Here is a 25,327-nt window from a genome sequence, read left to right on the forward strand (position 1 = left end):
AATTAAAAAGCATATAATACATAACTCAAAAAGCCGAATGTTATGACGTGTTTTCTTGAATGTTCATTCTGTCTTCTCCTGGTTTGTCATGAGAATTGGTTTCGTTAGTCGCCACCAAAGACAAGAGTCGAATGCCATTCTTGGGTTCTGCAGCTTGACAACTGCTACCCAAGTTAGATGCGTAACTATCATCATTCTCTTTCTGCTCCCGCGACATTTCGTTATCTTGACAATACATTTGTGTTGTAGAACTATTCTGCAACTCTGCTCGGTTCAAATCAGGCTCACTCATTGACCTTCTACTTGCAGAAAAACCTCGACCCATACCCTGTTCTTGTCGATTTCGTGATTCCTTAAACAAGCGCAAAAAATATTTTTGAGCGTGTGTCCTCACTTGAGTGGGATTCCGTGTTCCGACATAATTCGAAATAGACTTAACATCCTTGTGCCCAAACTTTCGAAGCGCCTCCAGAAATCTCTGATGTTCACTCGGGGTCCAGTATCTTGACTGCGTTTTCGAGTTCTCCTGTTTGTTCTTACCCTTTTCGTGCTCTGCCAATTGTAAACGCAATCGATCAATTTCTTTCCTAGCCAACTCCAATTCCGAACGAAGCCAGTGATTAACACGCTCCAAGTCGTATATCAACTTGTCCCTTCCTGAGGGATCACTCGAGTCGAAAGAAAAAGTTGGTGGAATCTCCTCTGGCAATCTACCTGGTGGTGCCGACCACTGGGAAACGCCCAAAGCATTTGAAACATTCGCAGGAACCTCCGCTCCACTGCCAAAGTTTGGCTTCATTCCCGACCAGGTTGAGGGTGGCGTAAGCTGGGAAAACCTCGTTGGCTCACCGCTAGCTTCCACTGGATGGGGCAAAACACTTGAAAAATATCCAGCAGTTCCCATTAATTGCGACACTGCACCAAATCTTTCCGAGATGGAGCCATAATTTTGTTGAAGAAACTGTTCCCTTCCTTGAAAATCTCTCTCACCTCGTGTTCCTTGACATGCTGCCGTTGGAAGAGTTGCTGAATAGTATTGTTGTCCAGTAGAGTTCGAAAACGTTTCGTTTACGTTTGTTCTTGGTACCAAATCCATATTTGAACCAAAATAACCTCCACTGAAAGATTCCCCGTTGGGTCTAGGCAAGGCTGCCACTTCCTGAAAACTACAAGAAGATGTTTTGAGGCTACCAGAGTCTGAAGCTGCCTCTAACTTAGACATTATGAGTAGTTTCCCAAGGTAAGTAACCCAATAAATAACCAAAAAAAAGTTCCTGGTCCAGAATAACCACTATTCCAGCAGTCGCTCACGAACTGGGCTAGTTGACAAATTTTTCTCTAGAATTTCTTCTCTGATTAGGACATTTGTCGTTGTATGGAGGGAAAACCCTTTCCTACTGAAAAAGGTTTTATTGGTTACAGTTTGTAAGATCGTTACAACTTGCATCAACTAAAATGGAAATTTTTTGGATATTAAGGAGCTTTCATAGAATAGCATCATATATCACACGCGTGAATTGCACATTCTCCTCTATTTCAAAAAACTGCGCTCATTTGTGACTTTTGACAATTCAAGTTGTATAATTGAATCCTTTCCTTTGATGATATGCAATACTAGAAAAAGGTTCGAGTGATTGTGACGAATAAGAGATTGGGAGAAATAGCGCACCTTCTGGACTCCCAATCCCCCCTTTCAACATGTGTAGCTTCAACTCAGCTTGCTTCCATTTTTTTTGGATTGCTGTATCCCCAAGTCTACTTTGGAAACTCCACATCTCAGAAGAATACCATCCTTTCAACTTTTAAAGGAATTCTAAAAATTATACCGTTGCTGGTCAACTTGTGGTAACTATGTTTTCCAGTTTTTACAAACCCATGCCAGGAGAGACAGGTTTTCGTACTGGCGTTTACGAAAACAGTAGTGCATCGTTTCCCAAACTCCCTTCTTTTTCCAAACTCTCTCGCTCTTCTCCTTCTTCATTTTCTCTGTCTTCAACTTCATCTAGAAGTCCATCTTCTCCAAAGTCGCCATCTGTTCGTTCTTCCAGTTCTTCAGGCACTCTTCCAGATCTGTCCAGCAGAGTTGAAAAATATTTCGCCAAGCACAAGAAAAATATTTTTGAGGTGGCGAGACTTGCTGTCAGAGTTACTAGAGAACAGTTTCCCAATGTGAAAGACAAGCGAAAGAAGCAAGAAGAAATATTTACTGAAATTGTTGAGGAACTTGAAAATGTCGTTTCAGAAGAGGAGCAAGCATTGCTGAGAGAAGCATTATCTTGTAACAGTCGAGAACTCCGCTTAATATTTGACTATGTCGATCATAGTGTGGTCGATCACGATCGTTCACGTATATTTCCATTTCTAAAGTAATAATACTTTTCAAGTTGTTTTTCTTGAACATGTAAAATTTGATTTGTTTCGATGCGTTAGTAAATGACTGAGTCTTCATTTTTCATTGTTTGGAAATGAATCCATTGCTTGTTTCTAGAAGGTAATTGGAGAAACGATTCACACTTGGGCAACTATTTGAAGGAGAATAACGAAACTGAGCTCGTTGGAGAAGACAGTCTCTCAAGATTTGTTCGTCCCTTGCTAGAAAAAGAGGAACAAACAATGACTACGGTAACTTTTTGCTTCCTTTGAGAAGCAACAAGTACTTCAAAAAAAGTCTTTTTTCAGTTGGCAAAGAGTCGAAACACATCCCCTCCGTGTTCAGGCAACATATTGAAAGGCATCTTAATCATAGAATGGTCATGATTCCAAGCCCTGCAATATTCCGAGAAAAACAACAAAATTTACCCGTTCAAAGAAGTACTGAAACTTTGTAGCAACTTTTTCGCTGTCCATTCGAGAAGAAAGAAATATAGAACTTTTATAAAAGCAGAACTCAAACAACGCCAATACAAGAGAATATGCTGAGAGGTTTCAACAGGTCCTTACACTCCCTATAAAGAAGTAAGACTCTCTCTATCTAAGGTTTTACGTTCGAATGACATCATTAGCAAAGCAAAGACTACCAATGAAGGATGCTGTAACCGAGAAACAGAATGCTGGTCAAGTCTTGAAATGCAGCAATTTGAAAGACATCATTTGGCATAATGTCATTCAAATGGAATGACAGACAACTGATAGGATTCTTTCATGTGTAGAGAAGGGAAAAATTGCCACGTGGGCAACCAGTTGAACAGAGTGGCCAATCCTCTACTCTGTACCCATTGGACAAGGTGTGAAGTCGTCGATCGATGTCAGAAGGAGACAGGTACTCTCGATGGCTGGTAGAACTACATAATAATGTCAAAGTCAATGCCTTTGGTTTTCTCAGTAGGTCTTGAAAGTTTTCTTGGCGACAATAAGTCAATCCGGTGAGGTTTTCACTTTTCCATTCCAGGTTCAGAAAATTCGTATATGGAACAAGTATAATGCAACGTGGATGTTTAACTGTCCATCTCACGCGATCAGAAAGCACTCTTTCAAGCATTTACAGGCTACATCAAAGCAATCCTAAACCAGTTGAAAATCATTGTATATACTAGTCAATCTATTCATATCGTTTCTTTCCTTATCAAGAATCAAAGCTTCCCTCTAGTTAGAGCCTCCAACGGTATTTCCAAAACTTTTCAAAGTGGATATACACGGACAAACAAACTGTTAGCTTTTTGACATCCCCTCTTTCGTCAGAACAACGTGCACAAACGAGTTTCGGATGCTATTGTGAAACTTTTAACTTGTATAAATGAAAAAACTCTACTCGAAATATTTCCTTCACACACACGCACACACACAAACATACAAGCAATATTCCATAGACTGACAACCCATGTTGCAGTCGTAACACACTTGTGAGGAATCACTCACCTCTACAATAGCTGTGAACTACAGATACTGGAGTCTTTCCAACCACAAGACAAGTGGAAAAGTGACTTGAGAATTACACCAAAAGAAAAATACAGAAACTCAACGACTCCAACTGAAGGACACAAAAGAAAAATGATGTAGGCGTTTTAAGCTTTTGGATTGAAATCTGTTCAATCCACATCCATAATTCATTTGACCTGAATGTGAAAAATAACTGTTTGATTTTAATTTTGAGGACTTGGTCCAAGTGGGAGTTTATGGCGCGGAAAGGAACACACAAAGGAGTAGTTTTTCTTGTTTTTGCAAGTATCTTCCTTTTTACTTGTTTCCTACCTTTTTCGTTTGCAGAGGAATTAGAGGATAGCTTGGACGAAGATGTTCCTTCCAGCAAACCTGAACCCACTGCAGTGATATTTCCAAAGGGTTATAAATCAGTACCATATGAACCCTCAGTCCCAGAATCCGCTCTCTTTGTTGAAACTTTTCAAGGAGATTGGAAGTCAAAATGGGTGCTTTCAAGAGATCCAAAGTATAGCGGAGAGTTTGCTGTCGGTCCTGGTGGAAATCCTGCTATTCCTGGAGATCAGGGTCTCATTGTGACAAGAAAAGCAAGGCATTATGGTATTGCTGCCCCAGCTAAGACGGGACCTCTTGACGACAAGACACTTGTCGTCCAATATGAAGTTCGTCTTGATGAAGGTTTGGAGTGTGGAGGTGCTTATGTGAAGCTTTTGTTGGAACAAGTTTCGGATTTAGCCTCATTAAACGGTGATACACCGTATAGCATCATGTTTGGTCCGGATAAATGTGGTATAACGGACAAGGTTCACTTTATTTTTCAGCATCGCAATCCCGTTACCGGAAAGTTGGAAGAAAAACACCTTAGGAATGCACCATCGGTGAACACTGACTCCAAAACTCATTTGTATACTCTTATTGTGAACAATAAGAATAGTTCTTATCAAATCTTGATTGATAACAAGGAGGTCAGGGCTGGTTCGTTGCTTGAAGACTTTGAACCTCCAGTTAATCCGCCCAAGGAAATTGACGATCCAAATGACAAGAAGCCTGCTGATTGGGTTGATAATCCAAAGATACCAGATCCGAATGCAAAGAAGCCAGACGATTGGGATGAAAGTGAACCAAAGGAAATTCCTGATCCCGATGCTGTGAAACCTGAAGGATGGTTGGATGATGAACCTGTATGTCTGTCTACTTTTGTCTAACATACAATTGCTTATATATGTTCATAGGAACGCATTCCGGATCCAAATGCTCGTAAACCTGAGGACTGGGACGATGAAGAAGATGGAGAATGGGAACCACCTATGATTCCCAATCCAAAGTGTGAAGAAATGGGTTGTGGAGAATGGAAGCCACCAATGATTCCCAATCCACATTACAGAGGCAAATGGAAGGCACCTCTTATTGATAATCCTAACTATAAGGGTCCATGGAAGCCTCGAAAGATACCCAACCCAGACTATTATGAAGACTTGCATCCCGTCGTTGAGTCTATTGGAGGAATTGCTATTGAAATCTGGACCATGAACCAAGGCATCGTTTTTGACAACTTTTTGGTAGACTTTAATGTCGAGAATGCTGCCAAATTAGCCAAGGAAACTTTTGAGATAAAGCACAAGCATGAAGTAGCAACAGAAGAGAAGGAATTGAAGCGACTTTCATCCAAGAAAGGAACGAAAGAGAAAATCTTGGATATTGCGGAAACCATAATAACTAAAATCGAGACGTTGTTGGAGCCATTAGAAAGGATTGCGGTATCAGTTGGCCTTGGACCTGTTTTGGACAAGATGGTGGATTTAGGAATAAACAGGCCAATTCTTTTAGTGGCTCTCATTCCTCCAGTTTTTGTTCTCCTGTTTCTTGGACTGAGCAGTGGTTCCAAGGATAAGAAGAAGCAGAAGCGCAGTTCTAAGAAAGATGAAGGTGAAGCTACAGAAAACAAGGAAGAAGTACGAGGTAGTGAGACAACCAGTGAAGGTTTGAGACGACGACACGTTCCCAAGGAATAGTGTCACAGACTGTATCTGTTATAGTAATGCTTGAAAAGTCATTTCGTTTTTTTATGTGGTTCTGCAGACTAAAGCTTTTATTTTCTCGAATTTTTCCTATCATTGCATTATGTTTTTCTATTCACTAATCAGACTTTTACTCAGAAATAGATTTTACCGCCATTTTTTGAACAGACATGTCGTTGATTCAGAAAATTATTGGCAAGAGGATCCTATTTATCACTATTCTACGAGGCAATTTCAAATTTCGTTTTGTGAATGCAAAGTCATCAGCTTCCCAAAAGAGTTGGTACCTCTCAGTTCCGGAAAAAAAGAGAGGAAGTTCTAAACACGCTGTCTAAAATACGAAAACAAGGTGGTCGCGCTTCAGATTACTATTCTCTAAAGGAAGACTGCGACGAAGACGATAGCCATAAAACCGATGACTATTCTTCGGAAACTGGAGAAGGAGAAGCAACCTTCTCCATCTCCGAAATTAAAAAAATGAAGAGACCTACAGATAATGCCAGAAGTGATTGGAAGGAACGAAAATCAACCAAGAGACAAGCAGCAGAACCGACACCTGTAAAAAGAATCGATTCAGCCTTTCTGTTTCCTATTCCAAAAAGCAACCAACAACCAGAATCTAATCAAGTAGAAAAATCACAAAAGGAGAATCACGAGGTTTCGAGAAGACTAGTTGCTGATGAACTCCTAAAAGAACTGGATAGTAGCGATGAAGAAGGTAAGAAAGAGTACACGAACTCTGTAGAATGGATCCAGAAAAGTATGGAGGATACACTTGAATACAACGAATTTGATTCAGCTCAAGTTATCATGGAAGCTACTGAAACTGAGCAAAAAGTTTCCACCGAGAATACTCAGTTTTCCCCCTCTTCTGAGCAAAATCTGTACAAAAAGTCCCTGAGCAATAGCGAGTCGCAAAATATTGATTCTATGAACTTGAGTCAACACGAAGAAGAAGGTGAAAGAAGCTACCTTATGTATGAACATAACTCTGTGCAAAATATCTTTCAAGCTGATAGTTCACATTATGTACCATGCTATACGGAGAATGATGAAATACGATTCTTCTGGTATGATATTGAAGAAGCCGTTTCTGCTGGAGGGTCATCACTCTTCCTATTTGGGAAAGCTTTATTCTATGAATCGGATGATAAGTTACAGCAAAAAGATGGCAAATCCAGACAAATTCTCAAGAATGTGTGTCTCCATCTTCCTAATCTTGATAGGGTGCTGTACTTTGCACCTCGCTGGGATACTCTTCAACAAGATTCAATACAAAATGAGAATGATGCAGTTGAATTGATTCGATCGCAAGTATTTCCTGAAGTACAACAAATCACAACCCCTTTGGTGCCTCGGTTCTTCGCAAAACCTGTGACTCGAATACATCCGTTTTTAGACGACCCGCGTGTTCCAAAATATGATGCTTACTATTTGAAAGTTAAATATCCATTTAAATATGCTCCTCCGTCCAAGGAACTGGCTATCCAAGGTGGAAAGACCTTCAATAGAATTTTTGGAACCACAACTACTGCAATAGAAAGGCTTCTGTTAAAGAAGAAGCTGAAAGGTCCTGGTTGGTTGAGACTCAAAAACGCAACGATATCCTCTAATATGCCTTGTTCTCTTAAATGTTGTCTACAAGTGGAGAATATCGAGAACATTGTTTTAGAAGGCAAGAATGAGGTCCCTGTAGAATATTCCACTGCTTTGACATTTTCTATTCTTTGTCTTTCCTTTGTTTTTCAATGGAACGAAGAAACCAGTTTACATGAGATCATTGCAGTTACAGGAATATTCTACCCATTCATACCATTTGAATTCTTTCAGAGCAGTGTTCTTCATTCAACATTACAAAAGTATATTTTTAGTATCATTCGTCCTTTGAAAAATCAGAGTTTTCCTCCAGAGTTTGAGAAAATGACTTCTCGAAGTGGACATATTGAAACAGTTGCAAATGAAGCACAACTACTACATAATTTCTTAGAAAAACTTTCCAGCGCCGATCCTGACATTATATTAGGCCACGATCTTCAGTCGTTTCAACTTGATATTCTCTTGCATAGGCTTGCACATCTACAGACGCCAAACTGGAGCATTGTTGGACGTTTGAAACGAAGCAAAAAACTGGAAGACTATCTGTACTCGCAGAAAAACAGTAGACAAGAAAGAACAAAACGGGAATCTTATTATTACATGAAAACTTTATTTTCCGGCAGACTTATTGCGGATACTTTGATAGCGTCAAAGGAACTGTTGCCACGAGAAACCAATTATGGCTTATCTCACTTGGCAAAATCAACTGGTGTGGATACCAAACTGGTTTCTCTTCCTGATGCACGTCAAACACAAACATATTTCTCATCAGCTCAGAACTTGAGAGAACTTTTGGACTTGAATACCTGCCATGCGGCAGTTTCTTTTCAACTTTGTTGCAAGCTTGCTGCATTATCGTTATCACTAGAGTTGGCTTATATATCGGGTTATCTCTGGTCAAATTGTTTATTCTTCACTCGAGCAGAACGTGTCGAAATTCTCTTAGCTCATGCGTTCAAAGAACTTTTTCCAAAAGCCATATTACCAGACAAACTTGACCGGTCAAAAAAGGAGCTGCTCCAATTAGTTCTCAAGTCTGAAAAAGCAGAGGAACAAGAAACCGTCACAGAGAAGGTTGTTGAAGGAAGAACTTCTAAACGAAAGGCGAAATACGAAGGCGGTCTCGTACTAGAACCCAAAAGAGGGCTGTATGACTCGCTCATTTTACAATTAGACTTCAACTCACTATACCCGTCTATCATTCAAGAATACAACCTTTGTTTCACGACAACTATTTTGTACGATTCGTCTTTTCAGAATTTGGAAGACGTTGTTATTCACACCAAGAAGAAAGGCGTCCTCCCTCTAGTATTAGAGAAACTTGTTCAAAGACGAAGAGAAGTTAAGGATCTTAAACAGAAGACAAAGGATATTAATCGTCAACAGCAATTAAACATTGAACAAGCAGCATTGAAACTGACAGCAAACTCTGTATATGGTTGCTTAGGGGCGGAGCACTCACGCTTTGGAGCACAAACTCTTGCAGCACTAGTGACTCAGTTTGGCCGGGTTACTTTAGACAAGACAATCAAAATTGCCGAGAGGTGTGGTTTTGAAGTTATTTATGGGGATACAGACTCGATGTTTTTGAATACTGGAGTGAAAGAACTGGATGCAGTTTTAGAAAAAGGTCGAGTATTGAAACATGAAGTTAATCGCAATTTTCGTTCGTTGGAAATTGATGTGGAAGCAATTTATACTCGAATGCTTCTCTTGCAGAAGAAACATTATGCAGCTATGCGTTTGGTTGATCCTGTTTCAAGACCTGGAGAAACTATTTTGGAGGTCAAAGGTGTTGAAATGGTTCGACATGATTGGTGTCCTGCATCGAGAGAACTGTCTCTTCAAGTAGTTGAACTTCTCCTATCCTCTAAATTTGAGAGGGAAGAATGTGTTCACAAAGTCATATCTTGTCTGCGCTTTTACATTGAACAAGTTCGTCAGGGTAACGTTCCATTGGAAAAGTTTGTAATTACCAAGTCTTTAACGCAGAAACCTTCCGACTACAGTAATGACACAAATAACCCACATGTGGAGGTTGCAAAGAGACTCATCTGTAAAGGTTTTCCTTTACGTACCGGCTCATATATTCCATATGTTATGTGCAAACGAACAGAAAATGGCTATCAGCGGACATCTGATACTACACCCGTTCCTTATCATCCATCTGAATTAGATGAAGCCGCCGTTAAACTGTCGATTGATACGGAATGGTATATTGATACTCAATTACTTCCACCAGTTTTACGACTTTGTGAACCAGCATTCGATGAGGCGGAAAAAGATCAGCTGTTGGAAGCTTGTGGAATATCAACGGCAACTCGCAAGTCTTCAGGTACACATTCTTATGAAAACTGTCACATTTTCCAAAAGATAGATGCAGCAATAGAGAAGCAGACATTTTTGCCATGGATGATATGTTGTCCATCATGTTCCTGTCAAGTTGACTTTTTTGAAGTAACTTCAACAAAGGAGATGAAAGCCAACATACTAAAATGTATGGGCTGTGACAAAGATTATTCTTTGGGTTTCCTTGTTAATAGTCTTCATAAATGGCTACGATGTCTAGAGCGACAGTATTATGATTCATTTTGGTCCCATGTAAAACGTACTGAGGATTCATGGTTGGATAGAAAGATAGGCTTGCGTAAGGAACAACTGTATCAAACCTTATTGGAGTTGCTTTGTCGATTGGATTCAGGTTGTATGCAAGAACGACGTAAACGAATCACTTCAAAAGAAAACCTGAGCAATCACGGTGCCTTCCAAATAGATCATGAACAATATCGAGATAAACTGGGAAACATGGTTCGACAACGACTTCACAATTTGGGAATGCGTCAAATTTGTTTAGCTCCCTTGGTAACTCCTTATATGGCGTTTCCTCAACTATCCCATTAAATGACTTGTAGCTTCATTTTCCCAGGTTTCTATTCTTGGTTGCATTTCGATATCGTCATCAGTTTCTGCCAATGATTGGTTGGGTGGCTTATAGTTTTTAAGTCTAAGAGAAGATAACATGACACTGATGGAACTGAAGCCCATTGCTGCTGCTGCCAGAAATGGGGGTATTCGAATTCTCCACAATGGATAAAGCAAACCAGCAGCCAAAGGAAATGCCAGCAAGTTATAAAGCATCGCCCATGCGTAATTCCAATAGATTGTCTTTTTTAATCTTTTGGCTAAATCTAGGGCAGTAATGATATCACGAAGGTCATTTCTTTTTAACACTACTGATGCTGTTTGATGAGAAATAGGATTGGAATTTCCCATTGCCATTCCAATATCTGCCTGAGCCAAAGCAGGTGCGTCATTGAGACCATCTCCCACAAAGACGATACGACCAACTTTTCTTTTCTCACTACAATTCGCTTCACGTTGTTCTGCCATTTTGGACTGGATCCATTGCCATTTTTGCCAAGGTTGCAATTTTGCCATAACGTATCTCTCTTGAATGCCTACTACATTGGCAACGTGTCTAGCAGACTTGTAGTTATCACCAGAAAGCAACCAACAATGCAAGCCCAGGTTGTTCTGAAGCCACTGTATCGCTAGATGAGCCTCAGGTCTTATAGCATCTTCAACTAGCAGAAGCCATATAGGTATATGATTGATGGCAACCAAAACTAAGGTTTCATTCTCCACTTTACTGTGCAACTGTTCTAATCGGATCAAAGCTTCCTTTAGAACATGGCATTGGTCCAATACTCGAGCTTCCGTGCATCGCGTCAGAAGCCAGTCCTTTTGTCCAATCATAATCGAATGCCATTGGTCATCAGATGTGCATTGAAATTCCGCTTCCATACCTATTCCAGGTTGTTCCTTTACAGAAGATAATGTGAACAACGATAACTCTTCATTATTGTCGATACACTGACGAGCGTAATCTGTTACTGCCTTTGCAATAGGATGAACACATTGACTTTCTAATTCGTCCACTATTCTCCACACGATTCTTTGACTAAAATTCTCATCATACCCATTCATTAGAGTGCAACTCAACCCATGACATTGTGTAACTACAGGTCTTCCTAATGTTAAAGTCCCTGTTTTGTCAAAGACAATATTTTCAATATCTTCTATAAAGGCTATCAAGGTAGATATATCTCGATAAACGATGCCGTGTTTCAGTGCAGTAAAGGATGCAATCATATAAGCCATTGGAGCTGCTAAACCCAAAGCACAAGGACAGGCAATTACCATGGCAGATAAACAAAAGTAAAGACAGAACAAAAACTTCCCATCGTTCACCCACCAATTCATAGGAACAATGCTTTTTAACATAAGCATGCATTACTTTACCTCCATAATGATCAATCATGACTTACCTATATTGGAGACAAATCCACCAACACAGAAATACTCCAAGAGATAACAATAACACGGATGGTACAAAAATTGCCGAAATTTTGTCAGCAATTGGTTCCGTTGGAGCTTTGGATAATTGTGTCTCATTCCACAGTCTCAATATCTCCTCCATCGAAGTCTTGCTACCTACACTAGTAGCTTGGATAAACAAAGGATGAGAAATATTGATAGCTCCAGCATATACGGTATCATTGACTGTCTTCTGAATGGTGCACGGTTCTCCTGTTAAAAACTGAAAGCCAAAATTGAGTACACAAACTTTTCTTCTGTTCATATAACATCATACGTACCGATTCGTCCACAAAACTACTTCCTGATACTATCTTTCCATCTACAGGAATAGCCAATCCTGTTTCCACTCGAATGATATCACCAGGCTCAATAATACTACTTTCCACTTGTAACAGAGAACTATTGGAAAAGTCAAAAATTTCAATGGGTTCCTTGTGGAGCACTATATGAACTTTAGAAGGAAGCAACTCTCCTATTTTTTCCAATTCACGAGAAGCTCGCATCTTAAGTGTGCTCTCCATCCATTTTCCAAACAAAACAACCGTAATGAGCATGGCACCCGTCTCAAACATCGGCATGAAAAGCCTTGAATCCGTCGACTGTTCGAGAAACCATCGTTGAAAACACAGAAAAAGTGAATATATGTAAGCTATTAAGGAACTTGTGGTTATTAATACTGCCATATTGGCTCTCATTGAGTGTTTCATAACATGAAATGCAGCTCGATAAAATGGATATCCTCCATAACATTGTACAAAAGTAGCCAACACAATTTGCAACAACAATAAACTTGAAGGATTCACGAGAACTAAAAGTAACAAAGGAATAGAACATAAAGTGCACCACAGGAATCGATCTCTCCATTTCTTTCCTTCATCATATACACAATTCAATGCATTTGTCACACTTTCCATCATTTTGTTACCGTCAGCAGAGACATCGACCTTGCAATCTGTTTGCCAAGATAACTCTGTTAGATGACTTGATAAATAGGCATAAATGGCTGCTTTGGTATTGCTGGTTCCCATTTCATTCATCAATGTTTGCCAATGAGTGAATTGCTCTTTCAAATAAGCTTCTGGATAAAAGTTTCTGAAATCATAAATAACAGCAGTAACAAAAAATACTGACTCAGTGGGGACTTGTTTCGAAGCAAAGAATATTTTCCAGCTTCTCAGGATATTTGAACAATAGGATTGAGTAACAGAAGCCTTCTCTAGGTCAGACAAGCTTGATATGGATACATGTTGGACAAACTTTAGTTTTTTCAGAAAATCAGCACACAGTTCTGCAGCCTTTATATTGTTCCATCTCAAAACCAACTCCGTCGTAGGAACTTGTTGAATATATTCCGCTGCCGAAGCTACTCCTGTTTTGACTCGTATCAGCCTTCTGCCAGTATCTTCCTTGTCTTTTGTACAAATAGTTAGCTTTGTTTGATCTGAGCTTTCCACATCATCGCAGTCATCCTTCAAAGGAGTACAGGATACCACCTTAAAACCAATGGCTTCGACGTCATTCGTTATTTGCTCTTTGCTGCACCGTCCTTGTACAAGAACCGAGCCCAACAGAACGTTGACAGATACATTGGACACTTCTTCCTCTTTATATAGAGCGTTCTGGATATTCTTAGCACAAGAACTGCAAGTCATGCCTTGCACTTGAAGATTCCAGCCAGACATTCTAAACAAAATGACACGAAACTTTTTTTTCACAAAGCAATTTTCTAACTAGCGACACGTGGAATGATTCTTATTTTTGGCTCAGATCGATTTAGAGTAATGAGTATTTATCCATCATTGGTAAAGAAATGAAAAATAACTGATGATCATCGATAGACTATAATGAAAATGATTTTGTTTTACCGAGACAGTGCTCATAAACCACCATCTCTAGTTGGAATCTTCATGGGACATGGTTCATGAAGAGGCCATAAATATGGACACAGACTTGAAAGACGGCTATTTTGACGTTGTAGTTGTCGGAACTGGTTTAGCAGAGTCTATTCTAGCAGCTTTACTTGCTTCTAACGGCAAGTCCGTGTTACACCTCGACTCGAAGCCTTTTTATGGGGGTGACTGGTCAGTGACGTGTTCTCACGTCTTTTGCAAGTTCTCACTTAGATATTATAGGGCAACCTTGTCATTGAGCAAATTGAAAAGTTATTTTGCGTCCTGTTATTTATCAGAAAACGGTGTGAGTGAACCCAAAAAGACACCTACAGAACTACAAGATGCTATACGACAAAACGAGCATTTTCAACAGTACACCGATATAGCCCTACTACCTGTGTTAGAAAACTCCAGCTTTAGTGATGTACAAATAGTAGATTCCGCGGAAGAGTGGTTGAACCGAGCAATGGTAGATTTGACACCACAGATTATTCTAGGAAATGGTGAGACGGTGGATATGTTGGTACAGACACAAGCAGCTTCGTATTTAGAGTTTCGAGGTGTGGATGAAATCTTTTGGTTGGACGAAAGTGGTCAGCTTCAAAAAGTACCTACCAGTAGAAACGATATTTTTCGTTCAATGTTACTCACTCCTGTTGAAAAGCGCATATTTATGAAATTTTTGAAAACCTGTGCAGTTTATGAACCTTCACTTTTCCAATATGAAGGACATGATGGAGGTATATTATCTGCTGGCCAAGTGGTAAACTCCAGCGAAGAAATAGCTGAAATGGAACAAGTCCAAAAGTGGTGTGATTGCTCTCTTTGTTTAGATAACTGGTTAGATGAGTTACACTTTACGGATCGACTTAAACATTATGTATTTGCACTGCTTGGGTGTTGTGGAGAGAAATATGAATCTTGTGCGGTTGCAACTGCGGTAGAAAGGATATCTCAGTATTGTTGTGCAGTACAAAGGTTTCGTATATCTAGTGGATTTCTTTATAGTAAGTATGGTAGTGGAGATATTTGTGAGGCATTATGTCGACGCTGTGCTATTCATGGTGGCGTATACCTTCTTCGTAGACAAGTTACATATCTTATTTGTGACTCATCTTCACAAGTCATTGGTCTAGTTACTGGAAATGGAGACTTGATTCGTTGTTCTGTTGTGATTGGTTCAACTTCTTTGGAAGTAAAGTATACGGATTCCAGTTGGACTCGTCGAATTTCCTCAGACAAGGGAAGATGGAAACTGTACTTGATTCTTGATCGACCTGTTCTATTACCTGGTAAAGGAGTCGACTTATTCACTAGTCACCTTGTTGTTCAGTCACAGAATAATGAATCTTGTCTAGTTGAAGGTATACAAGTAGAACAACAAGTTGATTCGGTGCATACTGTATATGTAATTTATTTGTCTTGTGACGACGTAGAAAATGGGAAGATTGCGTTGCTTCTATCATTGCAAAAGTTGATGCATCCGATTGATTCCCACTTATGTCATAGTTCAAGTGACTTGTGGCAACTATTGAAGCAGTTTCCTGGTTTGAAATATGCCTGTATCGGGTTTTGTCGTGATTGGGAGCCAATCATACAACTAGGACACTATTATAGTTGTTATTTGACAAAAGATATACATAGTATCCAGACACAAATAGATCAAGTTTTTCACTTGTATGACTACATAACACACCGAGAATGGCAATCCTAGTAAAGGTGTCATTCTCATCAAATGAAATTCATTGTAAAACAGATTTCGACGACGTCGTTATAATTGGAAAACTTGTGCATTCACTACAACCACTCTATCCAACATGGTTCGTATGAGTGTTCTAGCAGACGCCTTAAACTCTATTGCCAACGCTGAAAGAAGAGGAAAACGACAAGTTCTTCTTCGTCCCAGCTCTAAAGTCATCATCCGCTTTCTACAAGTGATGCAAAAACACGGTACCCGTTGCACAACTTGAACCTGTTTTCTTTCCAACTCACTTTTCCATCCTATAGGATATATTGGAGAGTTTGAACTCGTGGATGATCACCGATCAGGTAAACTGGTTGTTCATTTGATAGGCCGATTGAACAAGTGTGGCGTTATATCACCACGCTATGACGTCAAAGTGCACGAAATGGAACAATGGGCTAGTAATCTACTCCCAAGTAGACAATTTGGTTTTGTAGTGTTGACTACTTCTTATGGTATAATGGACCATGAAGAGGCGAGAAGGAAGCATACTGGAGGAAAGATATTAGGCTTCTTTTATTAAAGCAGTTTCTTTTGACTTGCCAGAAAAACAAAGTACAACAACTTTGCTCAACCCCAAAAACAAATTTATATAAGAAACTTTTATTTTAAAAGCAACAACCCCTTTTAGGGTTTATTCATTCGTATCCAACGTAGGCGGTGTTCGTGACGAAACATAATGATACTTTGGCGAATGATACTTAACTCGCACTGCTTGTAACTTGGAATAAGCACATTCTTCCCACACACGACGCAAAGTCAACAAACAAGGCAATACATCCTCCATTCGCTTGTGAGTCAATTCTGCTAACATATCATCCCATAAACACTCGTTACAACTCAATCTAGCCAAACAAACCGCTGCAGTTGCAATGTCACTAGGTAAATACTTGGACAACGAAAAATCCACCAACGAAAGGTCACATAGGAAGAAAGAAATACTTTTCACAACTTCATTCAAATTTCCCCAACTACCGAAAATACTTGCAAACTGATAACTGGATGCTGCTGTAAATGAAAATTTCAAAACTTTCATCACCAACATTTCCATTGAGAGTACTTCTTCCTTCGTATAAGTGTTATCCGTAATGTACACAAACTCATCCACGTGTGGTGGATACTTTTCTTCATACTTGGATGCCACTAACAAGCAAACAACTCCCAATAACTGAAGATTTTTCTTACTCACAGAACACCGACTGAGAAATCTATCGATATAATTGCAAGCTAGATGCAACGTCTCGTTGGATAGTTTGTATTCTTCAGCTACCTCCACTAACCAATCCATCAAAATAGCCCGCATGTTTGGTGAAATTTCAGATTGAGTAGCTTTCATATCGTCGACGTATGAAGCTTCCGGAAAACAACGTTTCTGTAAATACAGAAAAATAAATTCAAAACAGTATAAAGAAACTTTCACACTCACTTCACAGCTCAATAAAACCCTGAACACATCATCCTTGTACTCTCCTCCCTCTAAGTATGGCAATTCCGAAAAGTCACTGGCTTTATCTCGCCTTCCACTTTGGGAAGAATCTTCCTGACGCAAGTCAAGTGGGGAATTACAATACAGGAAATCCCCCGCAGTGCCTTCATCTTCGACGGAACTAATCATCGTTGGATTGATACTCGTTATTTCATCAGAGACTGCAATTGATTTTTGTCTTTTAACAAAAAAAGCATTGTATATCCTTGAAGACAAGCTATTTCCAATTTCCATCAACACGCGACGTTTTTCATGAACAGCATCTGCTCGAACGTTTTCTTCTATACTCCTGGAAGACTTGTGACGTCCAAACATGGTGCTCAATTAAAACACTTCCACCTACAAAACTTAGTAACTTGTTATTTGCTCCATCTCAAACCCACCTCCAAACAAGTTACAAGCAACCTTGGCTCATATTATTTTTACAAAATAACCAAGTTGGAGAGTGAATGGCTGTCTTTCAACTTACAACTTTCCAACTATCTTGTATTCGCTACTTTCTTTCCAAACCACACAGCCAACACTCTCTCTCAGGTTGCGGAACCGTCAATGGGTCCTTGTCTCACCAACAACGAGACACGTCCAAATGTTCCGTTGACCAATGAGGAGGACGCAATTAGGTGGCGGGCTCACAGGAATGGCGCCATGAATTTCAGCCTTCTCTTTATTGGAGAAGGCGTTTGTTTTGTTTTTCTCAACTAACTCTTATAGTATCGCTTTACTGCTTTGCTTTTGAAATACACTGCATTGTTGCACGATAGAACGAAGTTTGGCATTTGGCCAACGATATCTGGACTCTCTACAGTAAGTGAGCAACCTTTGTTGAACATAGTTGTGTCATTCCAGTGAAACCATATTCTTACAGTGGATGTGGGAAAATGTGTAACCGAAGCACTTTGAACTATTTCAGAAAGCGCATTTTTCACAAGGTTGTGACCTATATCACCACTTTTCGTTTCCTGTTGCTTTCTAATATTTGAATCGTCCTTTGGTCGCAAACCCCAGTTTGTAGAAAATATTTTGAGCGTGGACCACAAGAGAACAACAAAAGGTGCAGGTTTTGTCAGATGACTCGGTGGGAGAAAGACTCTATAGGCCCTTTTGTTAATGGAAAGCTAATTGCGCTCCATTCTGGTTGATGATGGGTTCTTTCATATCTCTTCGTGTTGTACTTTATGAAAAAATACAAAACCATCCTTCCTATACATAACAAAGTGTTTTGCATCAACCAAAAGAAACATCATTTTGCACTCTCTTCATTATTGTCTAATAAGGGTGATTGTAACCACTTTCCTGTTGATGACCACTCCATCGAAGATTCTATTTCGTTATCGAGTGGAATTCTTCTTGTCTTCGGTTGTTGTTGATGTGCCACCAAATGAAGTTTTACATTATCCTTAGATATATTGTCCTGTTGATTCAAAGCAACACCCACAAGTCCAACCGAACGAACCAAATCCGATAAACTTGGAAGAGGTTTGAGGTTAGCGTTCTTATCCACAAAAGATTCCCTCAGATAAGAATTCTTTCTCTTATTGTTCATTTGTGCTATATTTCCATCAAAAGTTGCTCTAATGATCTTTGGAAATGCACCCAAATAGCCCACCACTTTTTCAAATAGTAACCCTTGCACTATAGTACTGAAACAAACCAATGTATAACAAAGCGTGAAAATGATCGCGCGACTTGCTAGTTGATCAGGAAGAGACAATGCCAAAGCTACTGAAATAGCTCCTCGCATGCCACTCCAAGTCAATACAAATACAAATTTCAACGGCATGGCATATCGGATAGCAGGATGTAAACGTTTCCTTCTTATTTTGTAGTACAATTGCAACATACGCAGAGGTATCAATACCGATATGAACCGAGAAAGCAAAGATAATGGAATGATGGAAAGGAAGACAAAGTAATAGATAAATCTAGAAGGATATGAGCCTATATTCGGCAACGTTACGAAAAGAATGGAAATGAAACCCATCAGTAAATACAAAACACTATTCAGCGTATCATTAATAAAGCCCCACAACTAATGAAGGTTGTTTAGTTATTTGACCATTCATTCCATACAACTTACCCAATGAAAGGTCTTTTGTGAACTGATTACAAATGCTACTCCATAGTTGCCAATCATGAGACCTGCAATAACACTTGCCAACGGAATAGAGGCACCGAGATGTTTACAAATCATATTAATCAACAATACGAGAACTAGAGTAACATGTGCTTCTAATACTCGACTTTCAAAGCTACTAAGCATTTGATAGGCCAAGTAACCCATCGCAAAGCCAACAGTGACTCCTAATACAACCTCCTGTACAAATAGTCGCACAAGAAATGTTACACCAGCCTTGTGTGGAGCAAAAATACAATGTCGAAGACCTACATTTATATAGATACATAAGATTGATACTTTTCTTATAGAAATGATTCAATGAGTACCTATAAATAATACGACGGAAACTGCATCATTGAATAAAGACTCTCCTGCTATAATGAAACGCTGATATTTTGGCAACAATTCTCTTTTGGATTTCAATATTCCACTAACTGCTACAGGGTCTGTAGGTGATACAATAGCACCTACTGAAATAGGAGGCGATCAGAGATATAAATGAGGTTCACTTACCGAACAATAAACAATGCGAAAAGGGAAGAGGGTAAGATATCCATATCATGATAAGATACAGAAAACTTGCGATGGACAGCGATGCTAACTAACCATATATACACATATTTACAACTTTACAAAAAATATCCATATAAAGGAGTCCCCTTACCAAAGTTGTGAATACAGCCAAAACAAATATGACTTCAATGGAACGTTTCAAAGAAACTATATCCAACTCCATAGCGTCCGAAAACAAGAGAAATCCTAACGCTGAGTCTAAAACGAAGCTCTAGCAACGGAAAACAGTACGTAAGACTTGTGTATCATAACTATACAGTGACTTGGGCAAACTCACAGGAAACGATACAGTCACGTTGTGGAAGGGAGTCAAGTCTAAACCTGGTACTCCAATATGAGGAAGAGTCAAGTTTAAAACAATCAAAAGATTGGAAGCAATTAGCGAGGAAAGTGATAAAGCAATGCTATCTGGAATGTTCAAGGACTTTTTGTTTATCCAACGGAAGAAGACTATGAAAGTAAAAAGTATTGTCAGGACATCAACAAAAGTTCCAGGATCTGGAGCTGTCAAGATGGAGTCAGAGTCATTAATATCGTTCATTGAATAAAAGTTTAGAGCTAATCACTTATATTCACCGCTGTGGAATTTGCAAAGCGATGATATGCGTTGATTAGTTAGTTGGTGGTGGTGTCTTATTGCAGTTGTGTTTGTGGAAGGATGGCTTCTTTTACAGATAAACCAAGTGATACACAGTTGGACGAATTGGAAGAAGGTCTTGAAGCTGAGTTAGCTGCTGCCGAAGCTCGTTTAGCAGATAGTAGAAATCGTCCCTTTGGTATTTATTCTTATATAGCTCGTTGGGTTGTTTTCTCAAAACCAATCTCATAGGAGAAAGAGGTCCTGAGTTGTTGGAACAAGTAGAACGTCTACGAAGAAAACAGTTTGAAGTGTACATAGACCAAGCTGAACTTGAAAGAAGGTAAATACAAACCTTGGCATATATGTGGAATGAACATGATCAATAGGGATAAGATTTCCCTTTCCATCTAAGAAATTCTCTTCTTCGGGGGAGAAAGAAGACTTATCATTTGGAACTTTTGCAGAGTCTTTGAGAGAACGTGAAGTGGCCACTGATAGAATTCTCCAAAAAATAACTGACTTGGACGTTGAGCTTCGTTCTGTATTAACTAAAGTAAGGCAGAACGCTGGAGAAACTTTCTCTTCTTTGTCCTCCAGTTGATATGCGTTTCTTTTTATCAGTAAAGTTTTTCATCCCAATCTACTCCTTTTTTAAATTTTCATGATTCTCTCTGTAAGTCTCTCAAGGAAAAGATCGGCTGGGATTCTCTAGTCATAACACAACTGAAAACCTGACTCTCTATGGTTTTGGAAGGCACCTTTGCCTCTATTTTGACTTCTTTGATAAGTCGTTATGCTAACGCTAGAGGAAGTGACGTTGGTTTGGGTATCCGAGGAGGTTATCTATCCCTGGAAAATGTTGATTTGAAAATAGACGTACTCAACGATGCGAATCTTCCCTTTTGTATAACTTCTGTAAGTAGAATGTTCCTATTGTGGTTGTTATGTAGCTGCTCACTGAATGGAAAGGGTCGTTTGGGGAAGCTAAAGGCACAAATTCCCTGGTATGCACTAGGTTCCAAGCCAGTGGAAATTTATGGAGAAAATCTATACATAACAGCAAAACCTCACTCTATGGACAAAGAAAGCAAATCAAATGAAGAGTGTAATGTAGTCGAAAATCCCAAAGGTACCCAAGTAGAAAAACTGAAAAGTTCGGAACTCGTAGGTGCTGATGAAGTAGACGAAGAAACAACCAAGTGGTACACTACAAAACTAGGAAGACTTGGAGCAAATGTCTTTTTAGAACTCTACAATATATGTTTTACCTATCAAGATAACGACTGCGAAGTCTGCATTCGAGTAGCTTCCGTAATAACGTTTTCAGCTGACGCAAACTGGAATATGAGTAGCCATCCAGTCATGGACGCTTCTTATGGAAGTCCGTTTCTGTTTCGAAAAGTATTTCGTGTTTCCGGTCTTTCAATCACTTCGCAAAGCAGAGTCAAGTTATCAACAGAACGTGTTCCACTTGTTGATGGACTGAACTTTGAAATTCGTCTTGCACTTTCAACAACTAGCCAGTTAAAGTCACCTTCGCTCACTGATATAGAAGTAGAATTGGATGAGTTCTTTCTAACTTATAGCGATAGACAGTTGGCATTTCTGAAGCGAGTATTTTCTCAAGATGTGCAAGATCCACAGGTCACTTCGGATATAGGTACCAATACACTGATAGAAAGTGTTGTAAAGAATGCAATAGAGTCATCAAATATCAACGACACAGAAAGTGCCAATGAAGATGACAGTTCTTGTGCAAGTAGTGGTTGGTTATTTCATGTTTGGAATGCCATTGTTGGTGAATCTGCTGTGGAAGATGATACTGCAGATATACTTGGTGTGAATATATTGGATAAGAATACAAAAGAGGACTTTGAAAAGGCTTCTGTAGCAGTTGAGAAGGCTCGAGATGCTGGAGGTAGAATTTATTCTTTTCGAATACGAACTGAAGATAGACGAGCCAGACAAGAGAATGACAAGTTGAGAAAGCAGTTGGAAGAGGCAAGAGCAGAAATAGAGCAACTGAAATTATATAAGCAAGTATGTGCAATTTTTTTAGCTTTTGACTCTTTTCAAATATTTTCTTAGAAGTCCGAGGAATACGAAAAGGCACTAGATGAAGACAAGGAACAGATAAAGTATTTGAAGGAAAAGAACCGAATGCTGGTAAAGTTCGTTTGGATACGTATTTCACTGTTTTTCACTGTTTGTATTAGTTAAATGATGTAGACGAAATGGAAAAGTTGTTTTCCGAGTCTTCCAGAAACAAAGACGCTGTTATACGTGAATTAGAAGCTGCGCTTTCTAAAGCAGAAAAGAATTTATCACAAGTTCAAAGTTCTGATACATCCGAAGAGTGGTTTGCACCTCGAGATATTCGTAAGAGAGATAGTGGAAGAGGATTAAAGCTTTTGTAAGTGTTTACTGCGTTTGTAGTATTTGGAAGTAAGAGAGACAATGACAACTTTTCCATAAAATAATTTTATTCTTCTTAGCACATTTCATTCGATTTTTGATTTCGTCGTCGTCGATTAACTTGGACTGCATTTGAAGAGCTGTTTGTAGGCAGCACTAGTAGAATATGGTATTGTGGAGCTGTACTCTTTTTTTGATTTTATTCTAACCTTGTATAGGCAATAGGGAAAAATAAACGTCTTTCAAAAAAGGGCAAGGGTTTGAAGAAGAGATTGACAGATCCCTTTCTCAGAAAGGAATGGTACGACATAAAGGCCCCAGCAATGTTTTCTCAACGGCAAGTTGGCAAAACTTTGGTTACTAAGACGACAGGAACCAAAATTGCTGCAGACTCCTTGAAAGGCAGAGTATATGATGTTTGTCTAGCGGACCTCAGTAGTAACAAAGACGAGAGTTTGGCCTATAGAAAAATCAGATTGCGTTGCGAGGAAGTAGAAGGAAGAAACTGCCTGACCAACTTTTATGGAATGGACTTTGCTCGAGATAAACTTTGTGGTCTTATTCGCAAGTGGCAGTCGCTTATCGAAGCACACGTGGATGTGAAGACCACCGACGGTTACTTACTACGGTTGTTTTGCATTGGCTTTACGAAACGCCGAAAGGGTCAAGTAAAAAAGACGTGTTATGCACAGACTTCCAAAATTAGGGCCATTAGAAAGAAGATGACGGAGATTATGGTGCGAGAAGCAAGTTCTTGTGAACTGAAGGAATTGGTTCACAAGTTTATTCCAGAAACCATTGGAAGTGATATTGAAAAGGCTTGTGCCTCTATTTTTCCTTTACAAAATGTTCATATCCGTAAGGTGAAAATGTTAAGAGCTCCAAGGTTGGATATTGCCAAACTCATGGAGCTTCATACCGAAAGTGGAATCGAAGAAGACGCAGGAATGAAAGTTGAACGTCCTTTGGAAGAAACCACGGAAAGGACAGAAATTCCCGGTTTGTGATCCTTTTCTCGAAAGCTTTTTTTCAAACATGCTTTATAAAGACATGGTCGTTTATTGAGAGTGTATGTTTTATTTTTCTTAAGGTTCGCTTAGTTGGTTGGCAATTTTTTGGTGCCAAGTTTTGTGTTTTCTTGTCGTTGCTTCATCCTAAGGGTTCAACACAGTGACTTGACCACTGAAGAAGTGAAGTATATACATACCTTAATTTGCCAATGCTTCTTAACCATTTGTCCCATCTATCAGTTGTTTCTTCAAGTCTTGTTGCTTTTAGTTCCAGAACTTTTAGTCTTTCCTATATGTACAAGTCACGGCCAATCTTATACAGTATTCATCAAGGGTACCTCAATCTGTTGAAAGCTTTCGTTCAAATGGCAAGTGAATGTGTTTAGCTGTTGCAAAGTAACAAGGTCTTCCTATACACATAGTCTCGTCTCTTTAGGAGCCTATGACATCTCGAAAGAATACATACTTGTTGCATTTCTTATCCGTCTCTTCTCTCTTCTTCCTCCCAATTAACTGCCTTCCCCGCGAAAGGATGGATTTGAAAATCGAAATGCATTTGCCATTTTTCATATCCAAAAATAAAACTATGTAACACAATCCATCAAATGGATTTGCATCATTGTATTTTGTATTTTGGAAATTCCTGGTGATTTCCCAGATATCATAACAAAATGATATCACAAGCTATCTGTTTTATTCTATGAAAAGGGTTGATTTCCACTCTATAAGTCATGTTGTGAAGGCTGAAGAACATTGTAAACTATGAAAAAACATTATCAATATATTTATCGCAACCGACGAGTGTTTTTTCACAAAATTGGAAACCATTTCCCATACCTAACAATAAAATATCAACAAAAAATGAAATATATATTATAACTTTACAATTCAGTCCTGAACCGTGACTCTTCATTTCCTATTGTTATATAGAAATCTTCTTCTTATTACGCTTCCCTAGTGTCAAAAGGGAACAAGGATGACAACCTGTTACCCATTTCACAGGGTTGTATTGTCCAATTCGTTTGATATTCTCAATGTATGAATGGCTTCCGCCGAGAAGGCAATCTTTCAAAGAGAGCCATTCGATCATCTATCTTAGCCATTCATTCATTCCATCCTTCTTCTTCCCCAATCTCGTTTGGAGAACTGATCATGAATGCCTTTATCCATACTTTTTCTTCCTATCACAAGCTTCCATTCCAAGGTATAAAGAGAAGTCTTCGTTGCCAGAAAAACCCCAATATTGATAGCAACAACAGTCTTGCTCATATCAAGGCAATTGCTTTTCCTCATTGGAAAACGAATATCTCTTCATGGTTCCAAGTTTCTTCTGTAGTGGCCTCCTTATTTGCATATTCCAATCGTTGTCTTGCCACAGAAGGTACAGGAGAAGTAAGTTCAGCTCCACCTTTTTCAAACGTTGTAACTAAACTCTATAACAGCCTCTGGGTGTGGATGATCCACGAGTATTGGTTGTATTGACCATCATTCCTATCTTGGTGTTTTTGTTATGGCTACAGTTTAATGGGCAACAGTCAAACGATGACTTTATGGATACTTATGACCAAAGGCGTCGTTAAGGGGTCGATGAATATCTCTCTTATAAATCAACTTGCAAAAGTCTCTTGTCTTTCCTGACTC

The 25,327-nt window shown here is 39.2% G+C and overlaps 15 protein-coding genes across 17 annotated transcripts; 9 read left to right on the forward strand and 6 right to left on the reverse strand.

Moving 5' to 3' along the window:
- Positions 1-1,355, reverse strand: Gasu_18610 (myb domain-containing protein). Its single transcript, XM_005707308.1, has one exon. It carries the CDS (start codon positions 1,220-1,222, stop codon positions 41-43), a length of 1,182 nt encoding a protein of 393 aa, XP_005707365.1. The 5' UTR covers positions 1,223-1,355; the 3' UTR covers positions 1-40.
- Positions 1,356-1,705: 350 nt separating this feature from the next.
- On the forward strand, positions 1,706-2,485 carry Gasu_18620 (uncharacterized protein). Its single transcript, XM_005707309.1, has one exon. It carries the CDS (start codon positions 1,852-1,854, stop codon positions 2,368-2,370), a length of 519 nt encoding a protein of 172 aa, XP_005707366.1. The 5' UTR covers positions 1,706-1,851; the 3' UTR covers positions 2,371-2,485.
- Positions 2,486-2,690: 205 nt separating this feature from the next.
- Positions 2,691-4,065, reverse strand: Gasu_18630 (uncharacterized protein). Its single transcript, XM_005707310.1, has one exon. The coding sequence runs from the start codon at positions 3,476-3,478 to the stop codon at positions 3,140-3,142; it is 339 nt and encodes a 112-aa protein (XP_005707367.1). The 5' UTR covers positions 3,479-4,065; the 3' UTR covers positions 2,691-3,139.
- A 10-nt stretch (positions 4,066-4,075) lies between these two features.
- Gasu_18640 (calnexin) lies at positions 4,076-6,026 on the forward strand. Its single transcript, XM_005707311.1, has 2 exons — positions 4,076-5,057; positions 5,109-6,026. Exons 1-2 carry the CDS (start codon positions 4,113-4,115, stop codon positions 5,886-5,888), a joined length of 1,725 nt encoding a protein of 574 aa, XP_005707368.1. The 5' UTR covers positions 4,076-4,112; the 3' UTR covers positions 5,889-6,026.
- A 19-nt stretch (positions 6,027-6,045) lies between these two features.
- Gasu_18650 (DNA polymerase alpha subunit A) lies at positions 6,046-10,301 on the forward strand. The gene is made up of 2 exons (XM_005707312.1): positions 6,046-10,194; positions 10,241-10,301. The coding sequence occupies exons 1-2, from the start codon at positions 6,147-6,149 to the stop codon at positions 10,261-10,263; spliced, it is 4,071 nt and encodes a 1,356-aa protein (XP_005707369.1). The 5' UTR covers positions 6,046-6,146; the 3' UTR covers positions 10,264-10,301.
- A 9-nt stretch (positions 10,302-10,310) lies between these two features.
- Gasu_18660 (Cu2+-exporting P-type ATPase) lies at positions 10,311-13,585 on the reverse strand. Its single transcript, XM_005707313.1, has 3 exons — positions 12,149-13,585; positions 11,819-12,090; positions 10,311-11,763 (listed from the first exon to the last, which is right to left on the reverse strand). Exons 1-3 carry the CDS (start codon positions 13,550-13,552, stop codon positions 10,380-10,382), a joined length of 3,060 nt encoding a protein of 1,019 aa, XP_005707370.1. The 5' UTR covers positions 13,553-13,585; the 3' UTR covers positions 10,311-10,379.
- A 180-nt stretch (positions 13,586-13,765) lies between these two features.
- Gasu_18670 (GDP dissociation inhibitor) lies at positions 13,766-15,506 on the forward strand. Its single transcript, XM_005707314.1, has 2 exons — positions 13,766-13,951; positions 14,003-15,506. The coding sequence occupies exons 1-2, from the start codon at positions 13,785-13,787 to the stop codon at positions 15,474-15,476; spliced, it is 1,641 nt and encodes a 546-aa protein (XP_005707371.1). The 5' UTR covers positions 13,766-13,784; the 3' UTR covers positions 15,477-15,506.
- Positions 15,507-15,515: 9 nt separating this feature from the next.
- On the forward strand, positions 15,516-16,076 carry Gasu_18680 (40S ribosomal protein S15A). Its single transcript, XM_005707315.1, has 2 exons — positions 15,516-15,712; positions 15,770-16,076. Exons 1-2 carry the CDS (start codon positions 15,580-15,582, stop codon positions 16,027-16,029), a joined length of 393 nt encoding a protein of 130 aa, XP_005707372.1. The 5' UTR covers positions 15,516-15,579; the 3' UTR covers positions 16,030-16,076.
- A 2-nt stretch (positions 16,077-16,078) lies between these two features.
- On the reverse strand, positions 16,079-17,565 carry Gasu_18690 (cyclin A). The gene is made up of 3 exons (XM_005707316.1): positions 17,376-17,565; positions 16,933-17,331; positions 16,079-16,878 (listed from the first exon to the last, which is right to left on the reverse strand). Exons 2-3 carry the CDS (start codon positions 17,305-17,307, stop codon positions 16,141-16,143), a joined length of 1,113 nt encoding a protein of 370 aa, XP_005707373.1. The 5' UTR covers positions 17,308-17,331; positions 17,376-17,565; the 3' UTR covers positions 16,079-16,140.
- A 5-nt stretch (positions 17,566-17,570) lies between these two features.
- Gasu_18700 (monovalent cation:H+ antiporter-1, CPA1 family) lies at positions 17,571-20,225 on the reverse strand. Its single transcript, XM_005707317.1, has 6 exons — positions 19,959-20,225; positions 19,773-19,892; positions 19,622-19,709; positions 19,435-19,578; positions 19,070-19,374; positions 17,571-19,021 (listed from the first exon to the last, which is right to left on the reverse strand). The coding sequence occupies exons 1-6, from the start codon at positions 20,220-20,222 to the stop codon at positions 18,233-18,235; spliced, it is 1,710 nt and encodes a 569-aa protein (XP_005707374.1). The 5' UTR covers positions 20,223-20,225; the 3' UTR covers positions 17,571-18,232.
- Positions 20,226-20,235: 10 nt separating this feature from the next.
- Gasu_18710 (hypothetical protein) lies at positions 20,236-20,986 on the forward strand. 2 transcript variants are annotated; one of them, XM_005707318.1, is made up of 3 exons: positions 20,236-20,457; positions 20,511-20,601; positions 20,655-20,986. In XM_005707318.1, exons 1-3 carry the CDS (start codon positions 20,340-20,342, stop codon positions 20,860-20,862), a joined length of 417 nt encoding a protein of 138 aa, XP_005707375.1. In that variant the 5' UTR covers positions 20,236-20,339; the 3' UTR covers positions 20,863-20,986. The 2 variants fall into 2 exon arrangements, with proteins under 2 accessions (XP_005707375.1, XP_005707376.1); XM_005707319.1 differs by having other exon boundaries at positions 20,648-20,916.
- Positions 20,987-20,995: 9 nt separating this feature from the next.
- Positions 20,996-22,752, forward strand: Gasu_18720 (uncharacterized protein). Its single transcript, XM_005707320.1, has 4 exons — positions 20,996-21,176; positions 21,231-22,301; positions 22,350-22,427; positions 22,478-22,752. The coding sequence occupies exons 1-4, from the start codon at positions 21,003-21,005 to the stop codon at positions 22,676-22,678; spliced, it is 1,524 nt and encodes a 507-aa protein (XP_005707377.1). The 5' UTR covers positions 20,996-21,002; the 3' UTR covers positions 22,679-22,752.
- Positions 22,753-22,755: 3 nt separating this feature from the next.
- On the forward strand, positions 22,756-23,846 carry Gasu_18730 (40S ribosomal protein S3A). Of its 2 annotated transcripts, none has more exons than XM_005707321.1 (2): positions 22,756-22,845; positions 22,895-23,846. In XM_005707321.1, the coding sequence occupies exons 1-2, from the start codon at positions 22,843-22,845 to the stop codon at positions 23,681-23,683; spliced, it is 792 nt and encodes a 263-aa protein (XP_005707378.1). In that variant the 5' UTR covers positions 22,756-22,842; the 3' UTR covers positions 23,684-23,846. The 2 variants fall into 2 exon arrangements, with proteins under 2 accessions (XP_005707378.1, XP_005707379.1); XM_005707322.1 differs by having other exon boundaries at positions 22,895-23,746.
- Positions 23,751-24,285, reverse strand: Gasu_18740 (uncharacterized protein). The gene is made up of 4 exons (XM_005707323.1): positions 24,153-24,285; positions 24,025-24,096; positions 23,884-23,975; positions 23,751-23,830 (listed from the first exon to the last, which is right to left on the reverse strand). The coding sequence occupies exons 1-4, from the start codon at positions 24,159-24,161 to the stop codon at positions 23,773-23,775; spliced, it is 231 nt and encodes a 76-aa protein (XP_005707380.1). The 5' UTR covers positions 24,162-24,285; the 3' UTR covers positions 23,751-23,772.
- A 330-nt stretch (positions 24,286-24,615) lies between these two features.
- Gasu_18750 (uncharacterized protein) lies at positions 24,616-25,326 on the forward strand. The gene is made up of 2 exons (XM_005707324.1): positions 24,616-25,078; positions 25,129-25,326. The coding sequence occupies exons 1-2, from the start codon at positions 24,725-24,727 to the stop codon at positions 25,264-25,266; spliced, it is 492 nt and encodes a 163-aa protein (XP_005707381.1). The 5' UTR covers positions 24,616-24,724; the 3' UTR covers positions 25,267-25,326.
- Position 25,327: the final 1 nt, after the last annotated feature.

This window comes from Galdieria sulphuraria (genome assembly GCF_000341285.1).
Source record: "Galdieria sulphuraria unplaced genomic scaffold scaf_12, whole genome shotgun sequence".
Classification (NCBI taxonomy): domain Eukaryota; phylum Rhodophyta; class Bangiophyceae; order Galdieriales; family Galdieriaceae; genus Galdieria; species Galdieria sulphuraria.

Coding starts and splice junctions, on each gene's coding strand:
- Gasu_18610 (XM_005707308.1), bottom strand. CDS start 1,222: ATGTCTAAGTTAGAGGCAGCTTCAGACTCTGGTAGCCTCAAAACATCT.
- Gasu_18620 (XM_005707309.1), top strand. CDS start 1,852: ATGTTTTCCAGTTTTTACAAACCCATGCCAGGAGAGACAGGTTTTCGT.
- Gasu_18630 (XM_005707310.1), bottom strand. CDS start 3,478: ATGCTTGAAAGAGTGCTTTCTGATCGCGTGAGATGGACAGTTAAACAT.
- Gasu_18640 (XM_005707311.1), top strand. CDS start 4,113: ATGGCGCGGAAAGGAACACACAAAGGAGTAGTTTTTCTTGTTTTTGCA. Junction 5,058..5,108: donor GATGGTTGGATGATGAACCT/GTATGTCTGTCT, acceptor ATATGTTCATAG/GAACGCATTCCGGATCCAAA.
- Gasu_18650 (XM_005707312.1), top strand. CDS start 6,147: ATGCAAAGTCATCAGCTTCCCAAAAGAGTTGGTACCTCTCAGTTCCGG. Junction 10,195..10,240: donor TTGTCGATTGGATTCAGGTT/GTATGCAAGAAC, acceptor AGAAAACCTGAG/CAATCACGGTGCCTTCCAAA.
- Gasu_18660 (XM_005707313.1), bottom strand. CDS start 13,552: ATGTCTGGCTGGAATCTTCAAGTGCAAGGCATGACTTGCAGTTCTTGT. Junction 12,091..12,148: donor GTAGTTTTGTGGACGAATCG/GTACGTATGATG, acceptor TTTGGCTTTCAG/TTTTTAACAGGAGAACCGTG. Junction 11,764..11,818: donor TGGATTTGTCTCCAATATAG/GTAAGTCATGAT, acceptor TATGTTAAAAAG/CATTGTTCCTATGAATTGGT.
- Gasu_18670 (XM_005707314.1), top strand. CDS start 13,785: ATGGTTCATGAAGAGGCCATAAATATGGACACAGACTTGAAAGACGGC. Junction 13,952..14,002: donor CCTTTTTATGGGGGTGACTG/GTCAGTGACGTG, acceptor TAGATATTATAG/GGCAACCTTGTCATTGAGCA.
- Gasu_18680 (XM_005707315.1), top strand. CDS start 15,580: ATGGTTCGTATGAGTGTTCTAGCAGACGCCTTAAACTCTATTGCCAAC. Junction 15,713..15,769: donor ACAAGTGATGCAAAAACACG/GTACCCGTTGCA, acceptor TCCATCCTATAG/GATATATTGGAGAGTTTGAA.
- Gasu_18690 (XM_005707316.1), bottom strand. CDS start 17,307: ATGTTTGGACGTCACAAGTCTTCCAGGAGTATAGAAGAAAACGTTCGA. Junction 16,879..16,932: donor GGGTTTTATTGAGCTGTGAA/GTGAGTGTGAAA, acceptor CTGTATTTACAG/AAACGTTGTTTTCCGGAAGC.
- Gasu_18700 (XM_005707317.1), bottom strand. CDS start 20,222: ATGAACGATATTAATGACTCTGACTCCATCTTGACAGCTCCAGATCCT. Junction 19,375..19,434: donor TTCCGTCGTATTATTTATAG/GTACTCATTGAA, acceptor ATATAAATGTAG/GTCTTCGACATTGTATTTTT. Junction 19,022..19,069: donor CACAAAAGACCTTTCATTGG/GTAAGTTGTATG, acceptor AACCTTCATTAG/TTGTGGGGCTTTATTAATGA.
- Gasu_18710 (XM_005707318.1), top strand. CDS start 20,340: ATGGCTTCTTTTACAGATAAACCAAGTGATACACAGTTGGACGAATTG. Junction 20,458..20,510: donor TAGTAGAAATCGTCCCTTTG/GTATTTATTCTT, acceptor CCAATCTCATAG/GAGAAAGAGGTCCTGAGTTG. Junction 20,602..20,654: donor CAAGCTGAACTTGAAAGAAG/GTAAATACAAAC, acceptor AATAGGGATAAG/ATTTCCCTTTCCATCTAAGA.
- Gasu_18720 (XM_005707320.1), top strand. CDS start 21,003: ATGGTTTTGGAAGGCACCTTTGCCTCTATTTTGACTTCTTTGATAAGT. Junction 22,302..22,349: donor AACTGAAATTATATAAGCAA/GTATGTGCAATT, acceptor ATATTTTCTTAG/AAGTCCGAGGAATACGAAAA. Junction 22,428..22,477: donor AGGAAAAGAACCGAATGCTG/GTAAAGTTCGTT, acceptor TGTTTGTATTAG/TTAAATGATGTAGACGAAAT.
- Gasu_18740 (XM_005707323.1), bottom strand. Junction 23,976..24,024: donor AAAGCTTTCAACAGATTGAG/GTACCCTTGATG, acceptor TTGTACATATAG/GAAAGACTAAAAGTTCTGGA. Junction 23,831..23,883: donor AGAAGCATTGGCAAATTAAG/GTATGTATATAC, acceptor TTGAACCCTTAG/GATGAAGCAACGACAAGAAA.
- Gasu_18750 (XM_005707324.1), top strand. CDS start 24,725: ATGAATGGCTTCCGCCGAGAAGGCAATCTTTCAAAGAGAGCCATTCGA. Junction 25,079..25,128: donor CCACAGAAGGTACAGGAGAA/GTAAGTTCAGCT, acceptor ACTCTATAACAG/CCTCTGGGTGTGGATGATCC.